We start from the raw sequence: 13,382 nt of genomic DNA on the forward strand, positions 1-13,382 counted from the left end.
AGAATGAAATTCTGAAGGGAAGGTAGATTCTGTGAAACATTCCATTTATTATTTAGTCGAAACGCACGTGAAAATGAAAAATTCCGTTTTCATGAAAATAGAAAAACGAACAACGATTGTTGCCAATCACAAAAACTGAAATCGTTCCATATTCATATTTAAAAGCGCGCCAATAAAACGAATCAGACGCGACATCGACAGTTGATTGTTGGGGATTCTATCAGCGACACTCTATTCATATGAGACCGTAACTATGAAGAGTAATAACAAGTTAATAGAAATACAGTGTAGTAGACAGATTCGGCAATGTAAGTGGTATTATCACGGAACAAGGAAATATAGCGGAGATGCCATAAGAAAGGTAAGGTAGGCGTCTTCTTGTAGATCACGGTAATGTACGGTAGGCGAGATCAGTTACTATAACTAACGAGGCGTTTGGGTTCCTTGACAAAACCAATCTGTCAAAGATTGGTGGAAGTGGAAGTGAGTTTATTTTTAAAAAATGTACGCTACCTTTCTTAGTAGATTTGGCGTAATGAGATCTCATGATCCATACTATGTACATGTAACTACATACGCAAAGTAATTTATAAAATATGTATACGTCTAGTAGATAGACAGGGTGATGTAAGCGGTATAGCCGTCGGTATGTCAGCTGCCAACTGAAGTATATCAACGATGCATTCGCTTTGATATCGAGCTCGCATTTAAACGAGATTCAGCATTTTGCGGTGCTCGACGGATGCGAAATTGTTCCGCTCACAACGGTCTAATGGATGATGGAAACCTTTTTGTTTTACGAACTTTTTGCTGATTTCATGATATCATCGTTTAAATGAAGAACGTTTTAATTGTATGTAAATGGCAGATTCTACGTTCAAAACCAACATTTGGAACAGAAAATGCTGTATTAATAATTATGTACAGGATTATTTTCAATGAGGGTCTTCTCAATTTTTTCTGCCACAGGGTGGCGCCACGTATGCGTCTGGTCCAAACAGCTGTCAAATAGTATGGAATAGGGTTGTTTCCAATTTTCGGAAATCTATTTAGATAGCTTCTAAATAATTTTAAGATCACCCTCTCTTTCATTTTTCGTCTCAAATCTTTTTATTTTTTATGTATTAAATTTTTTTCTATTTCTCTTAAAATATTGCTCAGAAAACGCTAGATCACGTGACTGTGACGTCAACGTTCTCTGTTCATTCCTTTACATTTTAAAGTACATCTAACGAGAAAAAACTAACATACCAACTAATGGATTTCTTAATTTTAATAATGTATTTTTATAAAATAGCTACAAAAACTATAATATTTTATACATATAAATTATTTTTATACATTTGCACAAAAATAAAATGCCTCAAATGTTTTGAGTTGTGTACGTGGAAAAATGAAAAGGTGCAAAGAAACGTAAAGTTTGTGTTTATTTATATTGAGGTTATGTTTGTGTCCGCGTTCGAAAAGATTTGATGCTTTTTCAAAAAACTTAAATTAAATGAATGTCTACAAGGTTTGTGTTGTGCGAGGTTGTGGAAATACGACCATTAGTGCTCCAAATAAACTGTTCATCCACGTTCCGCTGAATAAAAATCTTGGTTATCAAAGAATTGAGCGACCATAAAAGAGTCTACTCCTGGCAGATTGGAATCTATCAGCTTTCATAAATCCTTTCTCCATAATTCTTTAGCAGTTGTATCACTTAAATGCAATTAACACACAGAACTTCACAGAAGCAAATAAACAAAACATTAATTCTGAGGTTATTTCGATATAACTGTCACTGTCAAATACTTGTCATTGTCAAATATAGAAAGGATGACGTCATCGGTCTCTTCTCGTCGTTTTTAATGGCGTGACGTGATAGGCTCTAAATTAAAATTTCATAAATTAATTAAAAAATATATGGTCAGTTATAAATAATATAATATAGCTTATCGTGTTTCTAGTTTTGTGAACTTTCGGTAGGAAACAACCCTATTGTAGGGTCCGAACTTATTGTTTATTGAAATTCTGTTATATTGGAAGTGTTATTGATTTTATTATGGACTGCGGTTAGAATAAGGTTTCCGAACTAAAAATTGAGCTAAGAGAGAGGGTGCAAAAGTCACTGGTACTAAGGAAAAGCTTGTTGAAAAATTTGTTAACACAATATGATTTAGTTTTTTTTATTTACTCAACCGCAATAGTAAAACAATAATGCAGTGCTTTAATTATAAAATAAAAAAAAAAACACTAAAATCGTTCACTATTCATAGTAAAGATAAGCACTTTGACAGTTACCTGGACCTGACGACTCGGTGCTGCCACCTCGTGGACGCCATTTTAGAAAACCCTCATTGCACAAAACTCTTACAACACGACGTGAAAAGACACAAAACCACACTCGGCTTAAAATAACAAAATGAGCTTGCCAGCTATAACGTTGACAAGTGTGTCTCACAAACTAATTACAAATCTCGTGATACTACAGAGTAATTATACAAAGAAAACAAACTGACAAAGAAAGGAATGCAGTCAAAGAGCTGAGAGCTAACAAGATTCCCGAGTCGGGATTATCACGAAGTTAAGCCAGGAATTAGGACGAGCAAGGAATTATCTCCACCAGCCACGGGACACTTTGCCGACGCGGACGAGACGCAAAAAATAAATAACTGCTCTTTGAGCGACAACATTCAAGGGATTTGTGTTTTGTATTCGAAATAAGCTGAATTCTGAAGCTTTGCATTTAACCAGCTCGTTGGTTTTGATGATAAGACGGATGGAGAAATACAGATCTAAAGTAGAGCTTTAAATGTACCGGGAATATTTTTATTCCAGTTCTTTAAGAACTATTTTTCAGTTTTTCTTAGACTTCAGTGTAACATTCAACACATAGAATTATAAACTTTTTAGTGGTCGTCGTCAACATTTGCATGGATCCCTACTCTTATGTGTGGTGACAGCTTTTGTACGAAACACTTCACAACCGTAAAAGACTACCTGCACTGTATACGTACCACCCCAACATTACACGATCGACCTTTTAAGACCTTTTTGCCTACATAAGAAACAGCAACACCAAACAGGCACCTTATAATTATTGCCAAACAAACTGAAATCAGAACCTGTTTACCGATTCCGCAGAGAAATGTGCTCGACATGGGAATCAAATAAGCAAGAAGCACAACAAACTACGGAACGAGTTGTTCCACTCTTGCACAAGTTGCCGATCTGTCAGTTGAAATGCATCCCAGCTTTGTATTGCACAAGTTTGTGCAACTAATTTAATGTTCTTTGTTTATACGGGCTTTGAATGACGGAGCTTTGTTTTCTTTACATTTAGAGTAACTTGAAATACTGTAACGTGATTATTTTTAAGGCATTTTAAGACATTTACGTCTGATGTCTCGTGTGCTATCTGTGTGTCTTATCAACAAATGCCACATGAATAAAAATCTGTAAAATAATCGAAATATACAATTAAATTACACAAATATACATCAATAAGTATAGTATACAGTCGAAGGCAACGAAATTTCTTATTTTGTTTTATAAGTACAAAACCAACTACCGCGCTTGATGCACAGTCGTCCAATTACGAAATCGCAATCTCAATTCAATAAAATGGAAACTTTCTCCTAATTTGTAGCAAATGCTAAACCCTGAGGTGATAACGAAAAGCTCATTTAGTCTGGAACATTCTACCCAGCCATTCTGACGTCTGGCTATTGACTCGACGTCAATATCTAAAGTCTGAAGACAAACTAGACAATTTCAAGTAAAGTAACGCTGAAACGTTGTGTTATTTTCAAAGAGGAATTTCTGTAGAAATTATTTACTGTATTTTTTTTTAGTATTACCTATAGGGTTTGCTACAAACTTATAATTATTCCGTTTTATATGAAATTCAGCTACTTAATGGAAGCAAAAATGTGTGAAACCTGCTAAAACGTACAGGCTTAAGAAATAAGTTTGAATCCTTATTTCTTAAGCCTCGAGTGGCCACGACCACTCTCAACAGTCTCTCAAATTAAAAAGCAAATCAGACTTATTTGATCACAAAACATGATTACCGAAAACATATCGTATTGCCAATAACATATCTAGCGCAAACAACTCGTTTCAGATGGATTTGTATCGAGTTTCGCGAATCGTAATCCAATCTGTATGAAACTCCATTGAGTAAAATCCCTTGAGAGAGATTTACGGCGCTCTAAAGCAATTTAAGGAAAGCGTCAAATAGACGAAATGAACACGTTTGTGGACGAATATTGGGACTTATTTAGCTATCGTATATCGGAATTTCTAATTTTCATGTGCTTGAAAGTAGAATATTAAATCTTCAAGTTCGCTGAAAATGGTTAACAGGCGTAGAAGATATCAAATGGAGAGGTTTAAGAATCTCTTAACTTGTTGTATTCTCGTTACATAAGCTATTATCGGTACATTACCTACGCATTATGTGTGATTAGTTTAATTATGAGACTCAGACAAGCTTATTACCATACCATGTAGATTATTTTATATAAATCAGTAATATTTTAGGTCTTCATTTATTAATATTTTAATCTTGGCTGTTGCATTCTATTGTTGATTTTTTACGCTTTAATTTTCGCAATAAGTTCCTTTCATATTAAAATAGGTACCATAAATACTAGCCTTTACAACGAATGGCGACAATAAAGCGAACTATTAATCTAGAGAAGCCGACGACAAATGTAGTTGCCGCAATCCACAATACACATTTCCGTTTGAAAGCCACCTCACCTGTTTGACCCAATTCCGGATAACTTCGGAGTCAACATGCGAATTTACATGATAATACCGTTGGCGGGACCATTTACCATACTATGGGCTAAGCCCTGTTTCCATTAGTCGTGAAACTTGAAGATTTTTGAAAATACTGAAAATCTTTCTAGGTATGTAAGTGTTGAGTGTTAATACTACCGGTTCACTCTCTCTTTGAGCTTGAAGATTAAATTGGCTGCTGAATTCTATGGCGGGGTTCAAGCACAGACACCACAATTAATACAATCAATAGAAACAGTCTACACGATAAGTAATCCGATATTTTGTCGCAATTGTAGTTATCATTATAAGACGTAGATATCAGAGAATCCATGAATATTGATTTCAATAGCTACAACGATATGTAATGAATACAAAATATTAAATCTCAAATCTTTGACTGCACGTTCTCCCAATATGTATTTACAAGGCATTCATGTAATACATAAATATTAAGTAAATAAACTCAGCATACACTTCATATATCATATGTATTCTGTATCATATTATTCATATATCGTATCAAACCACGATTCTATGGTGCAACGTGCATAGAACACCCTTGCGTGCAGAACACAATTCACTACAATTGCAACTCAAATCCAAGTTATGTGACCATAACGTTATAACTTGTGTCAAATGCAGGTATGCCAAGTTCTTGCCTTAATATTAAGTAAATGTGGTTTTAAGTAAATAGTAGTGTCCGACCGAAACTGGTTTTGCGGCCGAAACCGAAACCGAAACCGAATGTTCGGCCGTGGCTTCAGTTTCGGCCGAAACCGAAACCGAAACCGAAACTCATATGGTCAAGTATAAAATTTCTTAAAATACTGAAATTTTGTGTTTTTTACCATTATTTTGCATTAATTAGGGCATGAAGTGGAAACACAGTATATTAATTCAGTTTGTTGTATTGTAATCATTTATTTAATACAATATTAAAAAATCTTAATAACATTTTTAATACTTTTTAAAAGTAAGTTCTCATAGCAAAATGTTTTTCAGTTGACAATATAATCAAATAAGTAATTGTTACTTGCCTGTATTCCTGGTCATGAAATTTTGATAAATGCAACTTCAGTCCATGTGATGTTTGTTTTTTTGCTTCGTGGCTTCCTAATGACTAGCACTTGTTACATATCTTGCAAACAGCTTTTGATGTATCTCTGATACTTTTATCAAAGTACTGCCAAATCTGATTTTTTTCTCGTTGTGACATTTTACTCTGAAACAATTAAAAATAAAACCGTAACAATAACAATCGGACAATAGGTCATCGGAATGAAAAACAAATCTCGAATAAGATTACCTATAAAACGTAATTTATGAAATTAAACACTTCACATTTTTTATTTACTTACAATTTCTTTTTTACATGTGACTTCATTTGTTAATAACAACAAAACAGTTATTGACTCAATATTTAACTAACTATATAAATCATTCAAGTACAGAAACAAAACAAAAACTTACATGTTATCAGTTCCATCAAAACATAACCTCCAAATAATGTTTCCGCCGGACGCACACGCACTGACTAAGTTTTATTGCATTACTACGCAGCTATCCGAACGGCACACGATGATTCCCGAAAAGAGCCGACGGCTTACGACACAGCTTTGCCGCGGAAAACGAAGTTAGGCGAACGTGCGTGACCTTGCGAGATAAGTTTCGGTTTCGGCAAAAGTTTCGGCCGATTTTGGCCGAAAACGAAACTGCAGCCGAAACTTGATTTTTGGCCGAAACTCGGCCGAAACCGAAACCGAAACCGAAAGTTCGGTCGGATTTTTGACGTCATAGATAGCAATAGGACAGCAAATAAAAAGCTCAATTTTTTTTTAAATCCTCACGACAGATTTAGCATCAACAAACCAAACATTTTCTCTGAAATTGTAAGAAAGAACGCTTAATGTAATCTACTAATGAACTAGTTTTTAACGTATTTTTTTTTCAGATTGTTATGACTGTTGAGTTGCCTAATCACTGTCAATAAATTGAACTTTCTTGTTTAGAATGAATTTACACCTTTTAGTTATATCACGAACCAGGTTTTCTCTCAATTACCCGTCTACCAAGAAGATTGCTGTTTTGACGCGTTTCTGTTCTATAAAGGGCAGACGCAAACATGTTTTTTTGTTTATAAAATGACAGAAGAAATCCATCTTAGATTTCCAAGACTAAAAACCTAATACCACGTTGTTACAGCGACGTGAATCGGCGGTCGCGCTCTCGGTCCGTGACCCCGAGCGCATCGCCGCCCCCCCTGCCCGCGCCTCAACCCCCGCCGCCGCCGCACACGTTGCACCCGGATAATGCCTTAGGTACATCTTTTTGTACTTAGTTTTATACGTACTTAAGAATGTACTTAGTTGTTGGTTTGTGTCCTCATCAATTTTAGATTAGCCGTTAGATTGTGCTGAAAAAATAAGGTAAGGTAAGGTTCAAGAAGTATGAGAGAGGATTTTTTATCCACGGGGTATGGTACGGTTAAATTCTCAGTTGGTATTTTTTTAATCAATGGGGTGTCCTATGACCAGCGTTAGATGTCCTATGGTTGGAATAATAGTGATGATGAGCAGAGAGAAGAGGAAACTAAAGTTTTATATGAATCACATCGTTCCCAATTTATGAGTTGAGATTCATTCACACAAACAATATTTACTTAACGACAGAATTATGTATAAATCATGTCCTCCTAAAGTACTTGGGTAACGATCGAGCCATTTACATCATCGCGTCGAACTAAAAGCTTCTATATAAATATGAATCTTACGATACAACGTAGAAAGATTGATTCCCTGTCGAATATCGTCTATTCTCAGGATATGTTAATACAATTTTGCTTGAGCATAAACGTATTGGATAAACATTTTCAGCTACTCTTACTGAAAATGAAGTTTTCTCTCATAACAATATTTTGTAGAGAGTTGGGGATTATTGTTTGGCAATCTAGCTTTTACGAACTACTACGCCTACTTAGTCGTAGGAAAATATTTTACAATGGACATACATTGTTTTATGTTAGGACTTATATATCGAAGAAATGTGAACATCTATATTATTTTGGATCAGGTCGAGGAGCATTAAGTGCAGCAGGTCGTCAACTTAGCGACCACAGCAACAACAGGGAATCGTCTCTCGACGACTCAGGAGTGGTGGATGATCACGACGATGGAGAACATACTTCTGACGATCAGGCACCACACCCACATCCTAGAAGGCATCTACTAATACCGCAGTTACCGGCACCGCCAAACCACCCACCGACGCCAATGCCGATGCCTAATGTGCAAATTCCGATGCCGGTGCAAACGCAGACGCCGATGCAAATGCAGATGCCGATGCCGATGCATCTGCAGATGCCGATGCCGATGCCATCGCCAACACCGATGCCGACACCTATGCCGATGCCTATGCCCCAGATTCAACAGGTACTTTTCTAATAAAAACTTGAAAGACGGTATAAACTGATTTACTTATGTGTGCCATTTTCCTGAAAAAACGCGGTTTTCAGGTTACGCAAGACGGTCAAACGCAAGATTCAAAACATAAACATCAAACAAAAATCGAAAAGTCTGCAGCAAAGCCAAAAAAGCCACCGAAAAACATTCAGGACAAGTACCCGCTGAACCCTGACTACCTCAACCAGATCGTGGTGCTAGGTAAAATCTATTTCACACAATAGCACATTTTTCACTTCCTAAAACTTTTCTGAGGCAGTACTGCCATCAAATTCAATAAGGTCTCCAATCTGGATTGTGAATATTCGGGAATTTCCGCCACATGTCGACAACTGGATGGCAATCAAAAATGAATCAACAATTTGATGGCACTACACAACCTAATCCAATTTATTGGCACGGCTTCAACACTGAAAAGCACGAGACAAATAACACTAAACTAAACGATGCTACCACTATGTATCAGAATGAACGCTTTGCAAACACGAAGGGCTAACAATACTATGACAACGAATGCATTTTATAGGGGTTCAATCCAATTACTCAAATTAATAAACTTGCAAAATTAATTTCGTAGATTTAGATTAAGGACGTAAGTTTATTGGCTCTCCTTATTGCATGGTATTCAATAACTCTTGTCAAAATTAAGTCACTTAGGAGTTCATTATTTCGACATCTATCAAACTTTAAATGCTTGCGTTCTATGCAATTTTCTACTTTTCTCAATTGGAATTTAATTGTACAGGTTAATTTTAATTACAGTTTCTAAATTATTAGGTAGTTTGACTTTAAGTACTTTTTCTTCTAAGTATTCTAACTATTCACTCTGTTTCAACTCTCATTTGCAACAGATGATATTTTCTTTGGATTTCAGAAGCATTATGTAAGGTTCCACTTTGATTTTTGAACAATCCTCGACAACGTGAACCGTTTGATTGAAAATAATTTCTACGAATCGCTCGTGTACAACAAATTCCCAATCAAACGGTTTCACAGTAATTTATCTTTGGTAGCTTTGCGAATAAACTGTTTCGCAAAATCAAGCATTCTCGTAAAAGCTACCAATGTTGTAGATACTGCAATTATTATATTATGCAATTAAAACAGTTTTAGGTACTGCTAATTTGTCATAGAAATAACTATTCTATTTCTGCGATTTCACTTTTTTTTCTTTCATTTGTATGTACGTTTATGTTGAAGAGATGGAATAGTTCTTATCTATGGTTGGTAACATTCACCAGTAGCTTCACTTCTCAATGAGGAACACTTCATTGAGCATTTTAATCCGACACGGTTGCAATCTCGCTTCTACCCTCATTAATATCGTCAGGGGCGGACTGGCCATACAAGCGCGCGCCCGACCTCCCGCAAGCGGAGACGACGAAAATTAATGAGCTCAGTTTATTGGCAGCCACGCACAAAACTCATATGGGCAATTACGAGCAAAATTGCACTTACTTCACAGGTTAGTAAACACAGACGCAAACGCTTCTACCCCCCAGTCCACCCCTGTTCCCCACAGGAAGACTGCAGGGTGACTGCGATTGACTAGCTGTCGTCTTGTCATAGCTCAGAATCGCATTCAAGTCTCCACATTACATGATATTACTTGAACAACAATACTGTTAACACATGTGCATAACTTTTATGCGATTCGTATTTGGAAACATCAAAATTCATATCAGTGTTTTGTCGAACTTTCAGTGTAACCACTGTACCGGTAACCGCACCGTTTGTACACATGATTGGCCTAACTAAATTTTTCGTACTACCATGCTGGTTTTCCTTGCATTTCAATGCAATTTTCCTGCATATTTTCTTAATCCTGACTTCGCTTACAATGCATGATGAGTTGTTTTATATTTAATGAGTTATAGATTAATTTAGTAATACGAAAGCTTTGCATCGATGAAATTTAAATTTTGCTCAGTACGCTTTCGCTTATTCTAATTGATCTATTTCTTGAATTCTTACTTTCTTTTGTTCGTGATGTATTTGTGTGATATTTGTTGTTGTTGATGTTTGTGTATCTTGTTGACTGGTTTGAAATTTCTGGCAGATGAGCTGGTGGATAGAAACTGTGAGTGCTGCGTGTCTTGCTGTATAGACTATGAGGGGTGGCTGCAGTTCCAGAACTGTTTGTATGGGATCGTGAAGGATCCCCTGTTCGAGTTGTTCATTACAACTTGCATTGTTCTCAATACACTGTTCCTCGCGCTAGAGCATCATGGAATGAGTGAGAACGTTAGATCGGCCTTAGATATAGGAAATAAGGTAATTAGAATACCACTAAATAAATATATTTTTCAATATTCGACTAAATAATAAACATTGTTAGGCTGCTTGCATTATTATTTTAAAGCCAATTACAGATTCGTGCCGAACATGACGTCATCTCACTCATTTTCAAACGTACGACCGTGTAATCAAAATTATTTTCCTTCATGTAAAATCATCAACGAAGTGTTATGTTCCAGCCATATGTGCAACAGTACTCATTCATGCTGATCATACAAATATCATATAAACTTATAATCATGTTTCTTTAGAATCGTCAAATATCTTTCCTCTCATAATAACTTAACATCCGTTAATTTTCCAGGTGTTCACGTCGATATTTACATTAGAATGTATAATGAAAGTGATGGCAATGAGCAAAGACTTCTTCGCGTGCGGTTGGAATATATTCGACTTGATTATAGTGTCGGCAAGCCTTCTAGATCTTATATTTGAGCTCGTTGATGGCCTATCTGTGTTGCGAGGTCTTCGTTTGGTAAGTTTTAATTATGAAAATATTTTTCTAAACATCCTATTCTCATTGATCCAATCCCGAACTAAAATTCACTCTTGGAGCAATTCAAACGGCACTAGTACTTTCAACTTTGGCGATTGCGACGAATTGTCAGAATTCATTATCTTACATTGAAATTCTGTTGAATATAAGTAATTTAACTAAAAAAAGATAGACTTTTCTCCTTTATCTCCTTCATATTTTTATTCCAGTTACGAGTGTTAAAATTAGCTCAATCATGGACTACAATGAAAGTGTTGTTGAGTATTATAATATCCACGATCGGTGCTCTTGGTAATTTGACGTTCGTGTTAGTGATAGTTATATACATATTTGCTGTGATCGGTATGCAGCTCTTCTCAAAGTCTTATACGCCGGATAAGTTTGACCCGGATCCAGTTCCCAGGTACGCCATAATTTCTGCATGACTCTCTTTTTCATTACAAGTATTATTTACAGAAATCTTATTTTTGGGTAATTTCTTTACTTAATTCGTAGCCTTAGTTTTATTTGAATATTCATTATTATTCCCCAAAAAATCTCTTGCATGTACTTTAATTTCATCATCGTCTAAATTTTGGTCATGTATATTAACTTTTCTGACCCATCGACGTACAAAGGTGGAACTTCAACGACTTCTTCCACTCGTTTATGATGATCTTCCGAATCCTTTGTGGCGAGTGGATCGAGCCTCTGTGGGACTGCATGAGGGCTGAGCAGGAAACCGGAGCAGAGAGTTGCTTCTTCATATTCTTGCCTGCTCTGGTCATGGGCAACTTTATGGTCCTCAACCTCTTCCTTGCCTTGCTGCTCAACAGCTTCAATAGTGAGGAACTTAAGAATAAGAAGGAGGTTAGTACCACGTCTTCTTTTCTTCCTTACTACAATAAACATAGGATTTTGAAAACTACGAAAAGTAAATACCTACGCCTATGTCTAATACTGGTTATATAATTTGTGTAGACTTTAACACCAAAATGTTTTTGTTTTTTACTCATATATCCTCCTATTTTATAAAACGTACAATGAAAAGAAACTTAGTACCTACGTCAACGCCATCCATTCTTTCCGATCCCCTTTAGTAATGCCTAAAGATAGCATCGGTACCGTTTACCCGACGTGCAGCGTAGGCGTTTGTCGGCGCCATTATCCATTCTTCATTAGCGCGGCGTCTGTGCGACGCATGTGTACGATAAACGCCTACGATATCACCAGATAGGGCTTTTAGTAAAACGAGAAAAACACGACCTTACAACCCAAGCAAAACAAATGGAAAATAAGACATCTATAGATGATTTTGGTGTTACCTTTCAGGAAGTAGGTGAAGATTCAAAATTAGCTAAAAGTTTCGATAGGATACGTTCAATAGTAAGAAAAAAAGGTTTCCTTATATCGAGAAGTAAAGAGACTGACAAAAAATCTAAATTAGAAGAGCTAGTTAACGAATTTATGACCCAACAACGTACCATGAAGGAGAAGAAGACGTCGATACCGAGCGAGCAGAGGTACTCCGCGTCGATACAAGAGACCATTCTGTTCCCGCACGACAATATTTATAGTCATAGTTATCAAGAGGCTTTAAATAGGTTTGTATTTTTTACACATTGCATATACATAAAATTGTAATGTAAAAGTCAAATAGCCAGCCTTTGAAGACTGTGTCGATAAATAGCAAAAATTTTAAACTAAAAATGCCATTATATAGCGAAGAAAAGGCCATTTTATAAAAATAAATCCTTAACTTTTAAACGAACTTAAGTGGCCACAATTCAAGTCCACAAGCAAAGTTATAAAACTTTACAAAAATATTTCAGGCCAATATCTGTGGGCTCCGATTTTGCCTACCCGCAACTTTACCAAGCGGCCAACAACTTTAACCACGGCAGTCAAGAAACTTTAAAAGACGTGCGTGACTTGGCAGCAGAACACAAAATAACTAGCATTAGGGAAGACTCTAAAGAAAATCTTGAAGACACGTCGCCCACCGAGCAAGTTGCCGCTCAGAAGTTGTTGAACCAGATGTCTTCGGGCTATCACACACAGCCCTCGGATTCGAGAGGTAAGATAAATACCGCGATGTAAAGTTCTTCAACCTACTTTACTAAATTAATACTTCAAATTCAGCGAGTTAAACCATGACAAAAAACATAATAAGAAAATATGGTGTAACAATATTTCAGACGAAAATGAACATTATGAAATGGCACAGTTGTCGAGTAAAACAACGCCAGAGAAATCCAAGTGGCAACCCAGGGAAATACCGACTAACAACTTAAGTAAGGAACCGGTCAAAGGAACAAATGACGAAGAAATGAAGCGTCCGTGGCAAACTTTAGTCTCATATGTAGATGAATTAACCG

General features: G+C 36.3%; 1 protein-coding gene and 1 long non-coding RNA gene across 2 annotated transcripts in view; one reads left to right on the top strand and one right to left on the bottom strand.

The window, feature by feature from the left end:
• Nucleotides 1-13,382, top strand: part of LOC124638343 (sodium channel protein 60E-like) — a 173,495-nt gene that overhangs the window by 149,111 nt on the left and 11,002 nt on the right. Inside the window, exons 9-19 of the mRNA XM_047175287.1 lie at nt 6,976-7,091; nt 7,843-8,201; nt 8,285-8,432; nt 9,562-9,696; nt 10,291-10,505; nt 10,834-11,004; nt 11,235-11,428; nt 11,643-11,874; nt 12,337-12,608; nt 12,837-13,081; nt 13,203-13,298. Coding sequence (XP_047031243.1) covers nt 6,976-7,091; nt 7,843-8,201; nt 8,285-8,432; nt 9,562-9,696; nt 10,291-10,505; nt 10,834-11,004; nt 11,235-11,428; nt 11,643-11,874; nt 12,337-12,608; nt 12,837-13,081; nt 13,203-13,298 — 2,183 coding nt within the window. The remainder of the gene's footprint in view (nt 1-6,975; nt 7,092-7,842; nt 8,202-8,284; nt 8,433-9,561; nt 9,697-10,290; nt 10,506-10,833; nt 11,005-11,234; nt 11,429-11,642; nt 11,875-12,336; nt 12,609-12,836; nt 13,082-13,202; nt 13,299-13,382) is intronic.
• Nucleotides 5,666-6,310, bottom strand: LOC124638350. The gene is made up of 2 exons (XR_006985356.1): nt 6,244-6,310; nt 5,666-5,995 (listed from the first exon to the last, which is right to left on the bottom strand). It is a non-coding gene; the product is annotated as an uncharacterized LOC124638350 (long non-coding RNA).

The sequence above is a fragment of the Helicoverpa zea genome, chromosome 17 (genome assembly GCF_022581195.2).
Source record: "Helicoverpa zea isolate HzStark_Cry1AcR chromosome 17, ilHelZeax1.1, whole genome shotgun sequence".
NCBI classification, from domain to species: Eukaryota; Metazoa; Arthropoda; class Insecta; order Lepidoptera; family Noctuidae; genus Helicoverpa; species Helicoverpa zea.